This window comes from Carcharodon carcharias (genome assembly GCF_017639515.1).
Source record: "Carcharodon carcharias isolate sCarCar2 chromosome 40 unlocalized genomic scaffold, sCarCar2.pri SUPER_40_unloc_6, whole genome shotgun sequence".
In the NCBI taxonomy this organism is placed as follows: domain Eukaryota; kingdom Metazoa; phylum Chordata; class Chondrichthyes; order Lamniformes; family Lamnidae; genus Carcharodon; species Carcharodon carcharias.
The window spans coordinates 497,827-519,856 of record NW_024470860.1 but is presented as its reverse complement, the minus strand read 5'-3'; the positions used below and the strand labels follow the sequence as shown (position 1 = coordinate 519,856).

Below are 22,030 nucleotides of genomic sequence, written 5' to 3'. Positions count from 1 at the left end.
GAGGTGTGGGGGTCACAGTGAGGGAGGGGGGTAGAGGTGTGGGGGTCACAGTGACGGAGGAGGTAGAGGTGTGGGGGTCACAGTGAGGCAGGAGAGTAGAGGTGTGGGGGGCACAGTGAGGGAGGGGGGTAGAGGTGTGGGGGTCACAGGGAGGGAGGGGGTAGAGGTGTGGGGGTCACAGTGAGGGAGGAGGGTAGAGGTGTGGGGGTCACAGTGAGGGAGGGGGGTAGAGGGGTGGGAGTCACAGTGAGGGAGGAGGGCAGAGGTGTGGGGGTCACATTGAGGGAGGGGGGTAGAGGAGTGGGGGTCACAGTGAGGGAGGACGGTAGAGGTGTGGGGGTCACAGTGAGGGAGGAGGGTAGAGGTGTGGGGGTTACATTGAGGGAGGAGGGTAGAGGTGTGGGGGTCACAGTGAGGGAGGAGGGTAGAGGTGTGGGGGTCACAGTGAGGGAGGAGGGTAGAGGTGTGGGGGTCACAGTGAGGGAGGAGGGTAGAGGTGTGGGGTTCACAGTGTGGGAGGTGGTAGAGGTGTGGGGGTCACATTGAGGGAGGAGAGTAGAGGTGTGGGGGTCACCGTGAGGGAGGAGGGTAGAGGTGTGGGGGTTACATTGAGGGAGGAGTGTAGAGGTGTGGGGGTCACAGTGAGGGAGGAGGGTAGAGGTGTGGGGGTCACAGTGAGGGAGGAGGGTAGAGGTGTGGGGGTCACAGTGAGGGAGGAGGGTAGAGGTGTGGGGTTCACATTGAGCGAGGGGGGTAGAGGTGTGGGGGTCACAGTGAGGGATGAGGGTAGAGGTGTGGGGTCACAGTGAGGGAGGGGGGTAGAGGTGTGGGGGTCACCGTGAGGGAGGGTGGTAGAGGTGTGGGGGTCACAGTGAGTGAGGGGGTAGAGGTGTGGGGGTCACTCTGAGGGAGGAGTGTAGAGGTGTGGGGGTCACAGTGAGGGAGGGGGGTAGAGGTGTGGGGGTCACAGTGAGGGAGGAGGGTAGAGGTGTGGGGGTCACAGTGAGGGAGGGGGTAGAGGTGTGGAGGTCACAGTAAGGGAGAGGGGTAGAGGTGTGGGGGTCACAGTGAAGGAGGGGGGTAGAGGTGTGGAGGTCACAGTAAGGGAGGGGGGTAGAGGTGTGGGGGTCACAGTGAGGGAGGGGGGTAGAGGTGTGGGGGTCACAGTGAGGGAGGGGGGTAGAGGTGTGGGGGTCACAGTGAGGGAGGGGGGTAGAGGTGTGGGGGTCACAGTGAGGGAGGGGGTAGAGGGGTGGGGATCACAGTGAGGGAGGGTGTAGAGGTGTGGGGGTCACATTGAGGGAGGAGGGTAGAGGTGTGGGAGTCACAGTGAGGGAGGAGGGCAGAGGTGTGGGGGTCACATTGAGTGAGGGGGTAGAGGTGTGGGGGTCACAGTGAGGGATGAGGGTAGAGGTGTGGGGGTCACAGTGAGGGAGGGGGGTAGAGGTGTGGGGGTCACAGTGAGGGAGGGGGGTAGAGGTGTGGGGGTCACTCTGAGGGAGGACTGTAGAGGTGTGGGGGTCACAGTGAGCGAGGGGGGTAGAGGTGTGGGGGTCACAGTGAGGGAGTAGGGTAGAGGTGTGGGGGTCACAGTGAGGGAGGAGGGCAGAGATGTGGGGGTCACATTGAGGGTGAAGGGTAGAGGTGTGGGGGTCACGGTGAGGGAGGAGGGTAGAGGTGTGGGGGTCACAGTGAGGGAGGGCGTAGAGGTGTGGGGGTCACAGTGAGGTTGGAGAGTAGAGGTGTGGGGGTCACAGTGAGGGAGGGTAGAGGTGTGGGGGTCACAGTGAGGGAGGGGGGAAGAGGTGTGGGGGTCACAGTGAGGGAGGGGGTAGAGGTGTGGGGGTCACCGTGAGGGAGGGGGGTAGAGGTGTGGGGGTCACAGTGAGGGAGGGGGGTATAGGTGTGGGGGTCACAGTGAGGGAGGGGATAGAGGTGTGGGGGTCACAGTGAGTGAGGGGGGTAGAGGTGTGGGGGTCACAGTGAGGGAGGGGGTAGAGGTGTGGGGGTCACCGTGAGGGAGGGGGGTAGAGGTGTGGGGGTCACAGTGAGGGAGGGGGGTATAGGTGTGGGGGTCACAGTGAGGGAGGGGGTAGAGGTGTGGGGGTCACAGTGAGTGAGGGGGGTAGAGGTGTGGGGGTCACAGTGAGGGAGGGGGTAGAGGTGTGGGGGTCACAGTGAGGGAGGAGGGCAGAGGTGTGGGGGTCACATTGAGGGTGGAGGGTAGATGTGTGGGGGTCACGGTGAGGGAGGAGGGTAGAGGTGTGGGGGTCACAGTGAGGGAGGGCGTAGAGGTGTGGGGGTCACAGTGAGGGAGGAAAGTAGAGGTGTGGGGGTCACAGTGAGGGAGGGTAGAGGTGTGGGGGTCACAGTGAGGGAGGGGGGAAGAGGTGTGGGGGTCACAGTAAGGGAGGGGGGTAGAGGTGTGGGGGTCACAGTGAGGGAGGGCGTAGAGGTGTGGGGGTCACAGTGAGGGAGGAAAGTAGAGGTGTGGGGGTCACAGTGAGGGAGGGTAGAGGTGTGGGGGTCACAGTGAGGGAGGGGGGAAGAGGTGTGGGGGTCACAGTGAGGGAGGGGGTAGAGGTGTGGGGGTCACCGTGAGGGAGGGGGGTAGAGGTGTGGGGGTCACAGTGAGGGAGGGGGGTATAGGTGTGGGGGTCACAGTGAGGGAGGGGGTAGAGGTGTGGGGGTCACAGTGAGTGAGGGGGGTAGAGGTTTGGGGGTCACAGTGAGGGAGGGGGGTAGAGGTGTGGGGGTACAGTGAGGGAGGGGGTAGAGGTGTGGGGGTCACAGTGAGGGAGGGGGTAGAGGTGTGGGGGGTCACAGTGAGGGAGGGTGGTAGAGGTGTGGGGGTAACATTGAGGGAGGGGGGTATAGGTGTGGGGGTCACAGTGAGGGAGGGGGTAGAGGTGTGGGGGTAACAGTGAGGGGGGGTAGAGGTGTGGGGGTCACAGTGAGGGAGGGGTTAGAGGTGTGGGGCTCACAGTGAGGGAGGGGGTTGTCACAGTGAGTGAGGGGGGTAGAGGTGTGGGGGTCACAGTGAGGGAGGAGGGTAGATGTGTGGGGGTCACAGTGAGTGAGGGGAGTAGACGTGTGGGGGTCACAGTGAGGGAGGAGGGTAGAGGAGAGGGGGTCACAGTGAGGGAGGAGGTAGAGGTGTGGGGGTCACAGTGAGGGAGGGGGGCAGAGGTGTGGGGCTCACAGTGAGGGAGGGGGTTGTCACAGTGAGTGAGGGGGGTAGAGGTGTGGGGGTCACAGTGAGGGAGGAGGGTAGAGGTTTGGGAGTCAGGGAGGGTGGGGGTAGAGGTGTGGGGGTCACAGTGAGGGAGGGGGTAGATGTGTGGGGGTCACAGTGAGTGAGGGGGGTAGACGTGTGGGGGTCACAGTGAGGGAGGAGGGTAGAGGAGAGGGGGTCACAGTGATGGAGGAGGTAGAGGTGTGGGGGTCACAGTGAGGGAGGGGGGGTAGAGGTGTGGGGGTCACAGTGAGGGAGGAGGGTAGAGGAGAGGGGGTCACAGTGAGGGAGGGCGTACAGGTGTGGGGGTAACAGTGAGGGAGGGGGTAGACTTGTGTGGGTCACAGTGAGGGAGGAGGGTAGAGGTGTGGGGGTCACAGTGAGGGAGGAGGGTAGAGGTGTGGGGGTCACAGTGAGGGAGGAGGGAAGAGGTGTGGGGGTGACAGTAAAGGAGGGGGTAGAGGTGTGTGGGTCACAGTGAGGGAGGAGGGTGGAGGAGAGGGGGTCACAGTGAGGGAGGTGGGTAGAGGTGTGGGGGTCCCAGTGAGGGAGGAGGGTAGAGGTGTGGGGGTCACAGTGAGGGAGGGGGTAGAGGTGTCGGGGTCACAGTGAGGGAAGGGTTAGAGGTGTGGGGATCACAGTGAGGGAGGGTGAAGAGGTGTGGGGGTCACAGTGAGTGAGGGGTTAGAGGTGTGGGGGTCACAGTGAGGGAGGGGGGTAGATGTTTTGGGGTCACAGTGAGGGAGGGGTAGAGGTGTGGGGGTCACAGTGAGGGAGGGGGTAGAGGTGTGGGGGTCACAGTGAGGGAGGGGGGTAGATGTTTTGGGGGTCACAGTGAGGGAGGGGGTAGAGGTGTGGGGGTCACACTGAGGGAGAGGGGTAGATGTGTGGGGGTCACACTGAGGGAGGGGGGTAGAAGTGAGGGAGGAGGGTAGAGGTGTGGGGGTCACAGTGAGGGAGGGGGTAGATGTGTGGGGGTCACAGTGAGTGAGGGGGGTAGACGTGTGGGGGTCACAGTGAGGGAGGAGGGTAGAGGAGAGGGGGTCACAGTGAGGGAGGAGGTAGAGGTGTGGGGGTCACAGTGAGGGAGGGGGGTAGAGGTGTGGGGGTCACAGTGAGGGAGGAGGGTAGAGGAGAGGGTGTCACAGTGAGGGAGGGCGTACAGGTGTGGGGGTAACAGTGAGGGAGGGGGTAGACTTGTGTGGGTCACAGTGAGGGAGGAGGGTAGAGGTGTGGGGGTCACAGTGAGGGAGGAGGGTAGAGGTGTGGGGGTCACAGTGAGGGAGGAGGGAAGAGGTGTGGGGGTGACAGTAAAGGAGGGGGTAGAGGTGTGTGGGTCACAGTGAGGGAGGAGGGTGGAGGAGAGGGGGTCACAGTGAGGGAGGTGGGTAGAGGTGTGGGGGGTCCCAGTGAGGGAGGAGGGTAGAGGTGTGGGGGTCACAGTGAGGGAGGGGGTAGAGGTGTCGGGGTCACAGTGAGGGAAGGGTTAGAGGTGTGGGGATCACAGTGAGGGAGGGTGAAGAGGTGTGGGGGTCACAGTGAGTGAGGGGTTAGAGGTGTGGGGGTCACAGTGAGGGAGGGGGGGTAGATGTTTTGGGGTCACAGTGAGGGAGGGGTAGAGGTGTGGGGGTCACAGTGAGGGAGGGGGTAGAGGTGTGGGGGTCACACTGAGGGAGGGGGGTAGAAGTGAGGGAGGAGGGTAGAGGTGTGGGGGTCACAGTGAGGGAGGAGGTAGAGGGGTGGGGGTCACAGTGAGGGAGGGGGGTAGAGGTGTGGGGGTCACAGTGAGGGAGGAGGTAGAGGGGTGGGGGTCACAGTGAGGGAGGGGGGTAGAGGTGTGGGGGTCACAGTGAGGGAGGAGGTAGAGGGGTGGGGTTCACAGTGAGGGAGGGGGGTAGAGGTGTGGGGATCACAGTGAGGGAGGGGTAGAGGTGTGGGGGACACAGTGAGGGAGGGGGTAGAGGTGTGGGGGTAACAGTGAGGGGGGGTAGAGGTGTGGGGGTCACAGTGAGGGAGGGGGTAGAGGTGTGGGGGTAACAGTGAGGGGGGGTAGAGGTGTGGGGGTCACAGTGAGGGAGGGGGGTAGATGTGTGGGGGACACAGTGAGGGAGGGGGGTAGAAGTGAGGGAGGAGGGTACAGGTGTGGGGGTCACAGTGAGTGAGGGGGTAGAGGTGTGGGGGTCACAGTGAGGGAGGGGGGGTAGAGGTGTGGGGGTCACAGTGAGGGAGGGGGGTAGAGGTGTGGGGGTCACAGTGACGGAGGAGGTAGAGGTGTGGGGGTCACAGTGAGGCAGGAGAGTAGAGGTGTGGGGGGCACAGTGAGGGAGGGGGGTAGAGGTGTGGGGGTCACAGGGAGGGAGGGGGTAGAGGTGTGGGGGTCACAGTGAGGGAGGAGGGCAGAGGTGTGGGGGTCACAGTGAGGGAGGGGGGTAGAGGGGTGGGAGTCACAGTGAGGGAGGAGGGCAGAGGTGTGGGGGTCACATTGAGGGAGGGGGGTAGAGGTGTGGGGGTCACAGTGAGGGAGGAGGGTAGAGGTGTGGGGGTCACAGTGAGGGAGGGGGGTAGAGGTGTGGGGTTCACAGTGTGGGAGGTGGTAGAGGTGTGGGGGTCACATTGAGGGAGGAGAGTAGAGGTGTGGGGGTCACCGTGAGGGAGGAGGGTAGAGGTGTGGGGGTCACAGTGAGGGAGGAGGGTAGAGGTGTGGGGGTCACAGTGAGGGAGGAGGGTAGAGGTGTGGGGGTCACAGTGAGGGAGGAGGGTAGAGGTGTGGGGTTCACATTGAGCGAGGGGGGTAGAGGTGTGGGGGTCACAGTGAGGGATGAGGGTAGAGGTGTGGGGTCACAGTGAGGGAGGGGGGTAGAGGTGTGGGGGTCACCGTGAGGGAGGGTGGTAGAGGTGTGGGGGTCACAGTGAGTGAGGGGGTAGAGGTGTGGGGGTCACTCTGAGGGAGGAGTGTAGAGGTGCGGGGGTCACAGTGAGGGAGGGGGGTAGAGGTGTGGGGGTCACAGTGAGGGAGGAGGGTAGAGGTGTGGGGGTCACAGTGAGGGAGGGGGTAGAGGTGTGGGGGTCACAGTGAGGGAGGGGGTAGAGGTGTGGAGGTCACAGTGAGGGAGGGGGGTAGAGGTGTGGAGGTCACAGTAAGGGAGAGGGGTAGAGGTGTGGGGGTCACAGTGAAGGAGGGGGGTAGAGGTGTGGAGGTCACAGTAAGGGAGGGGGGTAGAGGTGTGGGGGTCACAGTGAGGGAGGGGGGTAGAGGTGTGGGGGTCACAGTGAGGGAGGGGGTAGAGGGGTGGGGATCACAGTGAGGGAGGGTGTAGAGGTGTGGGGGTCACATTGAGGGAGGAGGGTAGAGGTGTGGGAGTCACAGTGAGGGAGGAGGGCAGAGGTGTGGGGGTCACATTGAGTGAGGGGGTAGAGGTGTGGGGGTCACAGTGAGGGATGAGGGTAGAGGTGTGGGGGTCACAGTGAGGGAGGGGGGTAGAGGTGTGGGGGTCACAGTGAGGGAGGGGGGTAGAGGTGTGGGGGTCACTCTGAGGGAGGACTGTAGAGGTGTGGGGGTCACAGTGAGGGAGGGGGGTAGAGGTGTGGGGGTCACCGTGAGGGAGGAGTGTAGAGGTGTGGGGGTCACCGTGAGGGAGGAGGGTAGAGGTGTGGGGGTCACATTGAGGGAGGGGGGTAGAGGTGTGGAGGTCACATTGAGGGAGGGGGGTAGAGGTATGGGGGTCACAGGGAGGGAGGGGGTAGAGGTGTGGGGGTCACATTGAGGGAGGAGGGTAGAGGTGTGGGGGTCACAGTGAGGGAGGAAGGTAGAGGTGTGGGGGTCACAGTGAGGGAGGAGGGTAGAGGTGTGGGGGTCACAGTGAGGGAGTAGGGTAGAGGTGTGGGGGTCACAGTGAGGGAGGAGGGCAGAGGTGTGGGGGTCACATTGAGGGTGGAGGGTAGATGTGTGGGGGTCACGGTGAGGGAGGAGGGTAGAGGTGTGGGGGTCACAGTGAGGGAGGGCGTAGAGGTGTGGGGGTCACAGTGAGGTTGGAGAGTAGAGGTGTGGGGGTCACAGTGAGGGAGGGTAGAGGTGTGGGGGTCACAGTGAGGGAGGGGGGTACAGGTGTGGGGGTCACAGTGAGTGAGGGGGTAGAGGTGTGGGGGTCACAGTGAGGGAGGGGGGTAGAGGTGTGGGGGTCACAGTGAGGGAGGGGGGTAGAGGTGTGGGGGTCACAGTGACGGAGGAGGTAGAGGTGTGGGGGTCACAGTGAGGCAGGAGAGTAGAGGTGTGGGGGGCACAGTGAGGGAGGGGGGTAGAGGTGTGGGGGTCACAGGGAGGGAGGGGGTAGAGGTGTGGGGGTCACAGTGAGGGAGGAGGGCAGAGGTGTGGGGGTCACAGTGAGGGAGGGGGGTAGAGGGGTGGGAGTCACAGTGAGGGAGGAGGGCAGAGGTGTGGGGGTCACATTGAGGGAGGGGGGTAGAGGTGTGGGGGTCACAGTGAGGGAGGAGGGTAGAGGTGTGGGGGTCACAGTGAGGGAGGGGGGTAGAGGTGTGGGGTTCACAGTGTGGGAGGTGGTAGAGGTGTGGGGGTCACATTGAGGGAGGAGAGTAGAGGTGTGGGGGTCACCGTGAGGGAGGAGGGTAGAGGTGTGGGGGTCACAGTGAGGGAGGAGGGTAGAGGTGTGGGGGTCACAGTGAGGGAGGAGGGTAGAGGTGTGGGGGTCACAGTGAGGGAGGAGGGTAGAGGTGTGGGGTTCACATTGAGCGAGGGGGGTAGAGGTGTGGGGGTCACAGTGAGGGATGAGGGTAGAGGTGTGGGGTCACAGTGAGGGAGGGGGGTAGAGGTGTGGGGGTCACCGTGAGGGAGGGTGGTAGAGGTGTGGGGGTCACAGTGAGTGAGGGGGTAGAGGTGTGGGGGTCACTCTGAGGGAGGAGTGTAGAGGTGCGGGGGTCACAGTGAGGGAGGGGGGTAGAGGTGTGGGGGTCACAGTGAGGGAGGAGGGTAGAGGTGTGGGGGTCACAGTGAGGGAGGGGGTAGAGGTGTGGGGGTCACAGTGAGCTAGCGGGGTAGAGGTGTGGGGGTCACAGTGAGGGAGGGGGGTAGAGGTGTGGAGGTCACAGTAAGGGAGAGGGGTAGAGGTGTGGGGGTCACAGTGAAGGAGGGGGGTAGAGGTGTGGAGGTCACAGTCAGGGAGGGGGGTAGAGGTGTGGGGGTCACAGTGAGGGAGGGGGGTAGAGGTGTGGGGGTCACAGTGAGGGAGGGGGTAGAGGGGTGGGGATCACAGTGAGGGAGGGTGTAGAGGTGTGGGGGTCACATTGAGGGAGGAGGGTAGAGGTGTGGGAGTCACAGTGAGGGAGGAGGGCAGAGGTGTGGGGGTCACATTGAGTGAGGGGGTAGAGGTGTGGGGGTCACAGTGAGGGATGAGGGTAGAGGTGTGGGGGTCACAGTGAGGGAGGGGGGTAGAGGTGTGGGGGTCACAGTGAGGGAGGGGGGTAGAGGTGTGGGGGTCACTCTGAGGGAGGACTGTAGAGGTGTGGGGGTCACAGTGAGGGAGGGGGGTAGAGGTGTGGGGGTCACCGTGAGGGAGGAGTGTAGAGGTGTGGGGGTCACCGTGAGGGAGGAGGGTAGAGGTGTGGGGGTCACATTGAGGGAGGGGGGTAGAGGTGTGGAGGTCACATTGAGGGAGGGGGGTAGAGGTATGGGGGTCACAGGGAGGGAGGGGGTAGAGGTGTGGGGGTCACATTGAGGGAGGAGGGTAGAGGTGTGGGGGTCACAGTGAGGGAGGAAGGTAGAGGTGTGGGGGTCACAGTGAGGGAGGAGGGTAGAGGTGTGGGGGTCACAGTGAGGGAGTAGGGTAGAGGTGTGGGGGTCACAGTGAGGGAGGAGGGCAGAGGTGTGGGGGTCACATTGAGGGTGGAGGGTAGATGTGTGGGGGTCACGGTGAGGGAGGAGGGTAGAGGTGTGGGGGTCACAGTGAGGGAGGGCGTAGAGGTGTGGGGGTCACAGTGAGGTTGGAGAGTAGAGGTGTGGGGGTCACAGTGAGGGAGGGTAGAGGTGTGGGGGTCACAGTGAGGGAGGGGGGAAGAGGTGTGGGGGTCACAGTGAGGGAGGGGGTGAGGTGTGGGGGTCACCGTGAGGGAGGGGGGTAGAGGTGTGGGGGTCACAGTGAGGGAGGGGGGTATAGGTGTGGGGGTCACAGTGAGGGAGGGGGTAGAGGTGTGGGGGTCACAGTGAGTGAGGGGGGTAGAGGTGTGGGGGTCACAGTGAGGGAGGGGGTAGAGGTGTGGGGGTCACCGTGAGGGAGGGGGGTAGAGGTGTGGGGGTCACAGTGAGGGAGGGGGGTATAGGTGTGGGGGTCACAGTGAGGGAGGGGGTAGAGGTGTGGGGGTCACAGTGAGTGAGGGGGGTAGAGGTGTGGGGGTCACAGTGAGGGAGGGGGTAGAGGTGTGGGGGTCACCGTGAGGGAGGGGGGTAGAGGTGTGGGGGTCACAGTGAGGGAGGGGGGTATAGGTGTGGGGGTCACAGTGAGGGAGGGTGTAGAGGTGTGGGGGTCACAGTGAGTGAGGGGGGTAGAGGTTTGGGGGTCACAGTGAGGGAGGGGGGTAGAGGTGTGGGGGTACAGTGAGGGAGGGGGTAGAGGTGTGGGGGTCACAGTGAGGGAGGGGGTAGAGGTGTGGGGGTCACAGTGAGGGAGGGTGGTAGAGGTGTGGGGGTAACATTGAGGGAGGGGGGTATAGGTGTGGGGGTCACAGTGAGGGAGGGGGTAGAGGTGTGGGGGTAACAGTGAGGGGGGGTAGAGGTGTGGGGGTCACAGTGAGGGAGGGGTTAGAGGTGTGGGGCTCACAGTGAGGGAGGAGGGTAGATGTGTGGGGGTCACAGTGAGTGAGGGGGGTAGACGTGTGGGGGTCACAGTGAGGGAGGAGGGTAGAGGAGAGGGGGTCACAGTGAGGGAGGAGGTCGAGGTGTGGGGGTCACAGTGAGGGAGGGGGGTAGAGGTGTGGGGCTCACAGTGAGGGAGGGGGTTGTCACAGTGAGTGAGGGGGGTAGAGGTGTGGGGGTCACAGTGAGGGAGGAGGGTAGAGGTTTGGGAGTCAGGGAGGGTGGGGGTAGAGGTGTGGGGGTCACAGTGAGGGAGGGGGTAGATGTGTGGGGGTCACAGTGAGTGAGGGGGGTAGACGTGTGGGGGTCACAGTGAGGGAGGAGGGTAGAGGAGAGGGGGTCACAGTGAGGGAGGAGGTAGAGGTGTGGGGGTCACAGTGAGGGAGGGGGGTAGAGGTGTGGGGGTCACAGTGAGGGAGGAGGGTAGAGGAGAGGGGGTCACAGTGAGGGAGGGCGTACAGGTGTGGGGGTAACAGTGAGGGAGGGGGTAGACTTGTGTGGGTCACAGTGAGGGAGGAGGGTAGAGGTGTGGGGGTCACAGTGAGGGAGGAGGGTAGAGGTGTGGGGGTCACAGTGAGGGAGGAGGGAAGAGGTGTGGGGGTGACAGTAAAGGAGGGGGTAGAGGTGTGTGGGTTACAGTGAGGGAGGAGGGTAGAGGAGAGGGGGTCACAGTGAGGGAGGTGGGTAGAGGTGTGGGGGTCCCAGTGAGGGAGGAGGGTAGAGGTGTGGGGGTCACAGTGAGGGAGGGGGTAGAGGTGTCGGGGTCACAGTGAGGGAAGGGGGTAGAGGTGTGGGGGTCACATTGAGGGAGGGGGTAGAGGTGTGGAGGTCACAGTGAGGGAGGAGGGTAGAAGTGTGGGGGTCACAGTGAGGGAGGGGGGTAGAGGTGTGGGGGTCACAGTGAGGGAGGGGGGTAGAGGTGTGGGGGGTCACAGTGAGGGAGGGGGGTAGAGGTGTGGGGGTAACAGTGAGGGAGGGGGGTAGAGGTGTGGGGGTAACAGTGAGGGAGGGGAGTAGAGGTGTGGAGGTAACAGTGAGGGAGGGGGGTAGAGGTGTGGGTGTCATAGCGAGGGAGGTAGAGGTGTGGGGGTCACAGTGAGGGAGGTAGAGTTTTGGGTGTCATAGTGAGGGAGGGGGGTAGAGGTGTGGGGGTCACAGTGAGGGAGGGAGGAAGAGGTGTTGGGGTCACAGTGAGGGAGGGGGTAGCGGTGTGGGGGTAACAGTGTGGAATGGGGGTAGAGGTGTGGGGGTCACAGTGAGGGAGGGTGGTAGAGGTGTGGGGGTCACAGTGAGGGATGAGGGTGGAAGTGAGGGAGGAGGGTAGAAGTGAGGGAAGCGGATATATGTGTGGTGGTCACAGTGAGGGAGGGGGTAAAGGTTTCAGGGGTCACAGTGAGGGAGGGGGGAGAGGTGTGGGGGTCACAGTGAGGGATGCGGGAGAGCTGTGGGGGTCACTGTGAGGGAGGTAGAGCTGTGGGGATCACAGTGAGCGAGGGGGTAGAGGTGTGGGGGTCACAGTGAGGGAGGTAGAGGTGTGGGGGTCACAGTGAGGGAGGGGGGTAGAGGTGTGTGTGTCACATTTAGGGAAGGGGGGAAGAGGTGTGGGGGTCACAGTGAGGGAGGGGGGGTAGAGGTGTGGGGGTCACAGTGAGGGAGGGAGGAAGAGGTGTTGGGGTCACAGTGAGGGAGGGGGTAGCGGTGTGGGGGTAACAGTGAGGGATGGGGGTAGAGGTGTGGGGGTCACAGTGAGGGAGGGTGGTAGAGGTGTGGGGGTCACAGTGAGGGATGAGGGTGGAAGTGAGGGAGGAGGGTAGAAGTGAGGGAAGTGGATATATGTGTGGTGGTCACAGTGAGGGAGGGGGTAAAGGTTTCAGGGGTCACAGTGAGGGAGGGGGGAGAGGTGTGGGGGTCACAGTGAGGGAGGGGGGAGAGGTGTGGGGGTCACAGTGAGGGATGGGGGAGAGCTGTGGGGGTCACTGTGAGGGAAGTAGAGGTGTGGGGATGACAGTGAGGGAGGGGGGTAGAGGTGTGGGGGTCACAGTGAGGGAGGTAGAGGTGTGGGGATCACAGTGAGGGAGGAGGGTAGAGGTATGGGGGTCACAGTGAGGGAGGGTGGTAGAGGTGTGGAGGTCACAGTGAGGGATGAGGGTGGAAGTGAGGGAGGAGAGTATAAGTGAGGGAAGCGGATAGATGTGTGGGGGTCACAGTGAGGGAGGGTGTAGAGGTGTGGGGGTCACAGTGAGGGAGGTAGAGGTGTGGGGGTCACAGTGAGGGAGGGGGGTAGAGGTGTGGGGGTCACAGTGAGGGAGGTAGAGGTGTGAGGGTCACAGTGAGGGAGGGAGGTAGAAGTGTGGGTGTCACAGTGAGGGAGGAGGATAGAGGTGTTGGAGTCACAGTGAGGGAGGGGGGAGAGGTATGGGGGTCACAGTGAGGGAGGGTGGTAGAGGTGTGGAGGTCACAGTGAGGGATGAGGGTGGAAGTGAGGGAGGAGAGTATAAGTGAGGGAAGCGGATAGATGTGTGGGGGTCACAGTGAGGGAGGGTGTAGAGGTGTGGGGGTCACAGTGAGGGAGGTAGAGGTTTGGGGGTCACAGTGAGGGAGGGGGTAGAGGTGTGGGGGTCACAGTGAGGGAGGGAGGTAGAGGTGTGGGGGTCACAGTGAGGGAGGTAGATGTGTGGGGTTCACAGGGAGGGGGTAGTGGAGTGGGCGTCACAGTGAGGGATGGGGGGTAGAGCTGTGTGTGTACATCAGTGAGGGAGGTTTCCGCGTGAGCACCTACGCCCGCTCCATTACCTGGTCTCTCCGTCCGCCTCTGCTTCCGACTCCCTCCAACACGCGGTGTCCTCGGGATCTCGGAGACATTCACCTCCCGGAACCGGTGCGCTCGGTCCCTCACCTCTCTCCCGGTCGCCTGTGGCTGGATGGGAACAAGAAGCCCCCCCCACCCCGCCTCGCTTCCCCGGTCGAGCAGCTCGACCAGGACGTGCGGCGGGAGAGTGCGGGGGTGTGGGGATTAAATATAGTGTCCGATGGGGGATGGGGAGCCTGCGGCTCAAGCTGGGCGCAAGTCAGGTTTGAAACTCCTCCCCCTCACGGAATCACACAGAGAGTAGGCCCTTCGGCCATCGAGTCTACCCCGACCCTTGAGAAACCCCTAACCGACCTGCCTCACCCCATTGACCAGCACTTGGCCCCAAAGCCTTGAATGTTTATGAGGTGCCAAGTGCTGAAGGAGGTTCCATAGATAGGGAGGGGTGTAGGGGCTGGGGGAGGTTCCAGAGATAGGGAGGGTTGTTGGGGTTGGAGGAGGTTACAGAGATAGGGAGGGGTGTAGGGGGCTGGAGGAGGTTACAGCGATAGGGAGGGGTGTAGGGGCTGGAGGAGGTTACAGAGATAGGGAGGGGTGTAGGGGCTGGAGGAGGTTACAGAGATAGGGAGGGGTGTAGGGGCTGGCGGAGGTTACAGAGATAGGGAGGGGTGTAGGGAGCTGGAGGAGGTTACAGAGATAGGGAGGGTTGTAGGGGCTGGAGGAGGTTACAGAAATAGGGAGGGGTGTAGGGGCTGGAGGAGGTTACAAAGATAGGGAGGGGTGAAGGGAGCTGGAGGAGCTTACAGAGATAGGGAGGGTTGTAGGGGCTTGAGGAGGTTACAGAGATAGGGAGGGTTGCAGGTGCTGCAGGTGGTTACAGAGATAGGGAGGGTTGTAGGGGCTGGAGGAGGTTACAGAGATCGGAAGGGTTGTAGGGGTCTGGAGGGGAGTTACAGAGATAGGGTGGGGTGTAGGGGCTGGAGGTGGTTACAGAGATAGGGAGGGTTGTAGGGGCTGGAGGAGGTTACAGAGATAAGGAGGGGTGTAGTGGCTGGGGGAGGTTACAGAGATAGGGAGGGGTGTAGGGGCTGGAGGAGGTTACAGAGATAGGGAGGGTTGTAGGGGCTGGAGGAGGTTACAGAGATAGGGAGGGTTGTAGGGGCTGGAGGATGTTACAGAGATAGGGAGGCTGCAGGGGGAGGAGGTTACAGAGATAGGGAGGTGTGTAGGAGCTGGAGGAGGTTACAGAGATAGGGAGGGGTGTAGGAGCTGGAGGAGGTTACAGAGATAGGGAGGGGTGTAGGGGCTGGAGGAGGTTACAGAGATAGGGAGGGTTGTAGGGGCTGGAGGAGGTTACAGAGATAGGGAGGGTTGTAGGGGCTGGAGGATGTTACAGAGATAGGGAGGCTGCAGGGGGAGGAGGTTACAGAGATAGGGAGGTGTGTAGGGGCTGGAGGAGGTTACAGAGATAGGGAGGGGTGTAGGAGCTGGAGGAGGTTACAGAGATAGGGAGGGGTGTGGGGGCTGGAGGAGGTTACAGAGATAGGGAGGGGTGTGGGGGCTGGAGGAGGTTACAGAGATTGGGAGGGGTGTAGGGGCTGGAGGAGTTTACAGAGATAGGGAGGGATGTAGGGGCTGGAGGAGGTTACAGAGATAGGGAGGGGTGTAGGGGGGCTGGAGGAGGTTACAGAGATAGGGAGGGGTGTAGGAGCTGGAGGAGGTTACAGAGATAGGGAGTGTTGTAGGAGCTGGAGGATGCTAGTGCCAGGGAGGAAACAACAATTAATACTGCATGTAAGGAGAGTGCTGAGTAAAGGCAAGTGTCTCATCCGCCCTTTATACCACCCCAGGGTGTCGAGGGGGGCGGATTCTTGCACCTCGCTCGCAGACGCTAGCAATATGTCTATATTACAGGTAGAAGTGGGACCCGTAAGGAGGGGTTTTATTGTTTGAAGTTTGGCGTTAAATTCGAAACCTCTGGAGAGCTGGTAGTCTGATTCCGGAATTCAGAGCTGCAACCCAGAACTGAAAATATAGGTTGTGACAGTTGTTTCAAAGTTCGCCACTCTGGGGGGTTTTAAAGTAACTCAGCCTTCGTCGACCGGCTGTCCCACAACAGGGGGGCAGGGTCTATGAGGTTACAGCTGAGTGGCAAACTCCTGGGTTCTTGCTGTGCACCCCCACATCCCCCCCCCCCCACCTCTCTGGGGCTCAGGCTACCTGTGTCTTCACCCCCCCCCCCCCCCGAAGGACGGCTTCACTCACCTGGTGGTGGGCTGCGGCAGTGCAGGTGGGAGGAGGAGGGGTGGAGAGGAGGCTCGGACCGGAAGTAGGCCTGGGCGATGGTGCGTGCCCGCTCGCTCACCTGGTGGTAGAGATGCGCATCCTGTCGGCTGAGGGCACCCTGGAGGGCCAGCTGGAACAAGACACGGGGGCGGGTGGGGTTGGGGGTTAGGGGTTGGGGGAGGAGGTGAGGTTAGAGAGTGAATCACAGTTACTCAGCACCCACCACCCCCCCCCCACCCCCCCACCACACCCCCCCCCACCCCCACCCCCGCCCCCGCAAAAAATTCCGGGCCGCTTTTCCCGCCACTCTTACCTCCAGGGATTTCCGGATGGTGAGCGCCGAGGTGTGCCCGCTCCGAGAGTCTCCCACGTCGGCTGCAGCCTGGGAGGGGGAGGGGGTGGGGGAGAGAAATGTTACTACTCCATGGGGAACGTCATTCACCCCCACCCCATCTCCCAGCCGAGACCCCCGCCAGCTCTCCCCCTTCAGCACCTCATCTCTCCACATCTCCCCCGACATCCTCCATCTCCACCCCACTCCTCCTCCCCTCCCCATATCCCCGCCACCCCTCCTGCCCCCCCATATACCCCCCACCCCTCCTGCCCCCCCATATACCCCCCCACCCCTCCTGCCCCCCCATATACCCCCCACCCCTCCTGCCCCCACATATACCCCCCACCCCTCCTGCCCCCCCCATATACCCCCCCACCCCTCCTGCCCCCCCCATATACCCCCCACCCCTCCTGCCCCCACCATATACCCCCCACCCCTCCTGCCCCCCCATATACCCCCCACCCCCCATATACCCCCCACCCCTCCTGCCCCCCCATATACCCCCCACCCCTCCTGCCCCCCCATATACCCCCCACCCCCCATATACCCCCCACCCCTCCTGCCCCCCCATATACCCCCTCTTTGCCCTCTCCTACCTCCACATCTGTCCCCTAGCCCCCTCCCCATCCCCCCTCCACCCCCTCTCCCTCCCTCCACCCCCTCACCACCCCCCCCTCCCGGGCTCCCTCCACCCCCTCTCCCTCCTTCCCTCCTCCACCACATCCTCCCTCCCTTCGCCCCTTCTCCCTTCCTATCTCTACCCTCATTCCCTCCTCCCTCACCCCCTCCCCCCATCGTCGCCCTTCAGCCCATTTCCCTCCCCTTACCCCCTCTCTGTCTCGCTCCCTCCCCTCTCATCACCTCCCTCTGCACCTCATCCCTCCCTCACCCTCGTCTACCCCTCACTGACTCCTCAACTCATCCCCGCCCCCTCTTCCCTCCCCTCCCCGTCCCCACCTCCCTCCTCCCTCCCCTCCTCCCACCCCGTCCCCTCCTCCCTCCCCTCCCCGTCCCCACCTCCCTTCTCCCTCCCCTCCTCCCTCCCCTCCTCCCTCCCCTCCTCCCCTCCTCCGTCCCCAAGCCCACTCTCCGCCCTCTCACCTTGTCCCTGTTTCCACAAACTCCAGCCGGTTTGTCTGCTGAAGCTCGAGGTCAGGGCAAGGGTCGAAGGTCACGGTGCGGAACAGGGGTCAGAGGAAGGGTCAACGGTCATTGTGAAGTTCAGGGCACAGGGGAAGGGTGGAGGGTCAGGGTGCGGGACAGGGGTCGGGGGAATAGGTCAGGGTGCGTGACAGGGGTCAGGGGCAATGGGTCAGGGTGCGGGACAGGGGTCAGGGGGAATAGGTCACGGTGCGGGACAGGGGTGAGGGGAAGAGGTCACGGTGCGGGACAGGGGTCAGGGGGAATAGGTCACGGTGAGGGACAGGGGTCAGGGGGAATAGGTCACGGTGTGGGACAGGGGTCAAAGGGAATAGGTCACGGTGCGGGACAGCGGTCAGGGGGAATAGGTCACTGTGGGGGACAGGGGTCAGGGGGAATAGGTCACGGTGCGGGACAGGAGTCAGGGGGAATAGGTCACGGTGCGGGACAGGGGTCAGGTGGAATAGGTCACGGTGCGGGACAGGGGTCAGGGGGAATAGGTCACGGTGCGGGACAGGGGTCGGGGGAATAGGTCAGGGTGCGGGACAGGGGTCAGGGGGAATAGGTCAGGGTGCGGGACAGGGGTCAGGGGGAATAGGTCAGGGTGAGGGACAGGGGTCAGGGGGAATAGGTCACGGTGCGGGACAGGGGTCAGGGGGAATAGGTCAGGGTGAGGGACAGGGGTCAGGGGGAATAGGTCAGGGTGCGGGACAGGGGTCAGGGGGAATAGGTCAGGGTGAGGGACAGGGGTCAGGGGGAATAGGTCAGGGTGCGGGACAGGGGTCAGGGGGAATAGGTCACGGTGTGGGACAAGGGTGAGGGGAAGAGGTCACGGTGCGGGACAGGGGTCAGGGGGAATAGGTCACGGTGAGGGACAGGGGTCAGGGGGAATAGGTCACGGTGCGGGACAGCGGTCAGGGGGAATAGGTCACTGTGCGGGACAGGGGTCAGGGGGAATAGGTCATGGTGTGGGACAGGGGTCAGGGGGAATAGGTCACGGTGCGGGACAGCGGTCAGGGGGAATAGGTCACTGTGCGGGACAGGGGTCAGGGGGAATAGGTCACGGTGTGGGACAGGGGTCAGGGGGAATAGGTCACGGTGCGGGACAGGGGTCAGGGGGAATAGGTCACTGTGCGGGACAGGGGTCAGGGGGAATAGGTCACGGTGCGGGACAGGGGTCGGGGGAATAGGTCACGGTGCGGGACAGGGGTCAGGTGGAATAGGTCACGGTGCGGGACAGGGGTCAGGGGGAATAGGTCACGGTGCGGGACAGGGGTCGGGGGAATAGGTCAGGGTGCGGGACAGGGGTCAGGGGGAATAGGTCAGGGTGCGGGACAGGGGTCAGGGGGAATAGGTCAGGGTGCGGGACAGGGGTCAGGGGGAATAGGTCAGGGTGAGGGACAGGGGTCAGGGGGAATAGGTCACGGTGCGGGACAGGGGTCAGGGGGAATAGGTCAGGGTGAGGGACAGGGGTCAGGGGGAATAGGTCAGGGTGCGGGACAGGGGTCAGGGGGAATAGGTCAGGGTGAGGGACAGGGGTCAGGGGGAATAGGTCAGGGTGCGGGACAGGGGTCAGGGGGAATGGGTCAGGGTGTGGGACAGGGGTCAGGGGGAATAGGTCACGGTGCGGGACAGGGGTAAGGGGGAATAGGTCAGGGTGAGGGACAGGGGTCAGGGGGAATAGGTCAGGGTGCGGGACAGGGGTCAGGGGGAATAGGTCAGGGTGAGGGACAGGGGTCAGGGGGAATAGGTCAGGGTGCGTGACAGGGGTCAGGGGCAATGGGTCAGGGTGCGGGACAGGGGTCAGGGGGAATAGGTCACGGTGCGGGACAGGGGTGAGGGGAAGAGGTCACGGTGAGGGACAGGGGTCAGGGGGAATAGGTCACGGTGCGGGACAGGGGTCAGGGGGAATAGGTCACGGTGCGGGACAGGGGTCAGGTGGAATAGGTCACGGTGCGGGACAGGGGTCAGGGGGAATAGGTCACGGTGCGGGACAGGGGTCGGGGGCAATGGGTCAGGGTGCGGGACAGGGGTCAGGGGGAATAGGTCACGGTGCGGGACAGGGGTGAGGGGAAGAGGTCACGGTGCGGGACAGGGGTCAGGGGGAATAGGTCACGGTGAGGGACAGGGGTCAGGGGGAATAGGTCACGGTGTGGGACAGGAGTCAGGGGGAATAGGTCACGGTGCGGGACAGCGGTCAGGGGGAATAGGTCACTGTGCGGGACAGGGGTCAGGGGGAATAGGTCACGGTGCGGGACAGGGGTCAGGTGGAATAGGTCACGGTGCGGGACAGGGGTCAGGGGAATAGGTCAGGGTGCGGGACAGGGGTCAGGGGGAATAGGTCAGGGTGTGGGACAGGGGTCAGGGGGAATAGGTCACGGTGCGGGACAGGGGTCAGGGGGAAGAGGTCAGGGTGAGGGACAGGGGTCGGGGGAATAGGTCAGGGTGCGGGACAGGGGTCAGGGGGAATAGGTCAGGGTGAGGGACAGGGGTCAGGGGGAATAGGTCAGGGTGCGGGACAGGGGTCAGGGGGAATAGGTCAGGGTGCGGGACAGGGGTCAGGGGGAATAGGTCACTCACGTTGGCGAAGCTGCGGAGGGCTGCACACTCCATGGGGGTGAGGGCACCATCGAGGATCACTCGCTGGGAACCAGTCAACGCCTTCAAATCCAACACCAGCTGCAGGTTGGCAAAGTGCGAGGAGGAGGCTGCGGAGTGAACAGAGCGAGAGGAGAATGGGACAGAGACAAGGGGCAGAACACCCAGCCCAATATCAATCCCAGCCTCTCATTCCCAGCACAGGTACAGCACGGGGTTAGATACAGAGTAAATCTCCCTCTACACCGTCCCCATCAAACACTCACAGGGCAGATACAGCACGGGGTTAGATACAGAGTAAATCTCCCTCTACACCGTCTCCATCAAACACTCCCAGGACAGGTACAGCACGGGGTTAGATACAGAGTAAATCTCCCTCTACACCGTCCCCATCAAACACTCACAGGGCAGGTACAGCACGGGGTTAGATACAGAGTAAATCTCCCTCTACACTGTCCCCATCAAACACTCCCAGGACAGGTACAGCACGGGGTTAGATACAGAGTAAATCTCCCTCTACACCGTCCCCATCAAACACTCACAGGGCAGATACAGCACGGGGTTAGATACAGAATAAAGCTCCTTCTACACCGTCCCCCATCAAACTCCGAACGCATCCCCAAGCAAACCTTTCAGAATCTGGATGGCGTCTTCCACTTTGGGGCTTTGCGTCTTCTTCTTGTTCGTTGCTTCTGGTGAAACCTTCAGATGCTCCAGACTCTTGGCCCTGGGAACAGGGGGAGGGAAACAACATGGACTCTTCTGGGAGCACATCCCACACTTCCGATCCCCACTGCTCCAACCCCACACTGTCGGAGGGTCAGTGCTGAGGGAGAGCCGCACTGTCGGAGGGTCAGTGCTGAGGGAGAGCCGCACGGTCGGAGGGTCAGTGCTGAGGGAGAGCTGCACTGTCGGAGGGTCAGTGCTGAGGGAGAGCCGCACTGTCGGAGGGTCAGTGCTGAGCGATAGCCGCACTGTCGGAGGGTCAGTACTGAGGGAGAGCCGCACTGTCGGAGGGTCAGTGCTGCGGGAGAGCCGCACTGTCGGAGGGTCAGTGCTGAGGGAGAGCCGCACTGTCGGAGGGTCAGTACTGAGGGAGAGCCGCACTGTCGGAGGGTCAGTACTGAGGGAGTGCTGCACTGTCGGAGGGTCAGTACTGAGGGAGCGCCGCACTGTCGGAGGGTCAGCACTGAGGGAGAGCCGCACTGTCGGAGGGTCAGTGCTGAGGGAGAGCCGCACTGTCGGAGGGTCAGTGCTGAGGGAGAACCGCACTGTCGGAGGGTCAGTACTGAGGGAGAGCCGCACAGTCGGAGGGTCAGTGCTGAGGGAGAGCCACATTGTCGGAGGGCCAGTGCTGAGGGAGAGCCGCACTGTCGGAGGGTCAGTACTGAGGGAGAGCCGCACTGTCAGAGGGTCAGTGCTGAGGGAGTGCCGCACTGTCGGAGGGTCAGCGCTGAGGGAGAGACGCACTGTCGGAGGGTCAGCGCTGAGGGAGCGCCGCACTGTCGGAGGGTCAGTACTGCGGGAGCGCCGCACTGTCGGAGGGTCAGTGCTGAGGGAGTGCTGCACTGTCTGAGGGTCAGTGCTGAGGGAGAGCCGCACTGTCGGAGGGTCAGTACTGAGGGAGAGCCGCACTGTCGGAGGGTCAGTGCTGAGGGAGAGCCGCAATGTCGGAGGGTCAGTACTGAGGGAGAGCCGCACTGTCGGAGGGTCAGTGCTGAAGGAGAGCCGCACTGTCGGAGGGTCAGTACTGAGGGAGAGCCGCACTGTCAGAGGGTCAGTGCTGAGGGAGTGCCGCACTGTCGGAGGGTCAGCGCTGAGGGAGTGCTACACTGTCGGAGGGTCAGCGCTGAGGGAGCGCCGCACTGTCGGAGGGTCAGTACTGAGGGAGAGCCGCACTGTCGGAGGGTCAGTACTGAGGGAGCGCCGCACTGTCGGAGGGTCAGTGCTGAGGGAGAGCCGCACTGTCGGAGGGTCAGTACTGAGGGAATGCCGCACTGTCGGAGGGTCAGCGCTGAGGGAGTGCTGCACTGTCTGAGGGTCAATGCTGAGGGAGTGCTGCACTGTCGGAGGGTCAGTGCTGAGGGAGAGCCACACTGTCGGAGGGTCAGTGCTGAGGGAGAGCCGCACTGTCGGAGGGTCAGTACTGAGGGAGCGCCGCACTGTGCGAGGGTCAGTACTGAGGGAGAGCCGCACTGTCGGAGGGTCAGTGCTGAGGGAGAACTGCACTGTCGGAGGGTCAGTGCTGAGGGAGAACCGCACTGTCGGAGGGTCAGTACTGAGGGAGAGCCGCACTGTCGGAGGGTCAGTACTGAGGGAGAGCCGCACTGTCGGAGGGTCAGTGCTGAGGGAGAGTCGCACTGTCGGAGGGTCAGTGCTGAGGGAGAGCCGCACTGTCGGAGGGTCAGTACTGAGGGAGAGCCGCACTGTCGGAGGGTCAGTACTGAGGGAGAGCCGCACTGTCGGAGGGTCAGTGCTGAGGGAGAGTCGCACTGTCGGAGGGTCAGTGCTGAGGGAGAGCCGCACTGTCGGAGGGTCAGTGCTGAAGGAGAGCCGCACTGTCGGAGGGTCAGTGCCGAGGGAGTGCCGCACTGTCGGAGGGTCGGTGCTGAGGGAGAGCCGCGCTGTCAGAGGGTCAGTGCTGAGGGAGAGCCGCGCTGTCGGAGGATCAGTGCTGAGGGAGAGCCGCACTGTCGGAGGGTCAGTGCTGAGGGAGAGCCGCACTGTCGGAGGGTCAGCGCTGAGGGAGTGCTGCACTGTCTGAGG

At 63.1% G+C, this 22,030-nt stretch overlaps 1 protein-coding gene across 1 annotated transcript in view; it reads right to left on the bottom strand.

The window, feature by feature from the left end:
* LOC121275043 (prolyl 3-hydroxylase 1-like) overlaps positions 1 to 22,030 on the bottom strand; it is an 88,045-nt gene that overhangs the window by 23,702 nt on the left and 42,313 nt on the right. The window contains exons 8-12 of the mRNA XM_041182434.1: positions 19,894 to 19,991; positions 19,247 to 19,374; positions 15,506 to 15,574; positions 15,172 to 15,322; positions 12,891 to 13,014 (exon numbers count right to left, since the gene is read on the bottom strand). Of these exons, the coding sequence (XP_041038368.1) occupies positions 12,891 to 13,014; positions 15,172 to 15,322; positions 15,506 to 15,574; positions 19,247 to 19,374; positions 19,894 to 19,991 (570 nt within the window). The remainder of the gene's footprint in view (positions 1 to 12,890; positions 13,015 to 15,171; positions 15,323 to 15,505; positions 15,575 to 19,246; positions 19,375 to 19,893; positions 19,992 to 22,030) is intronic.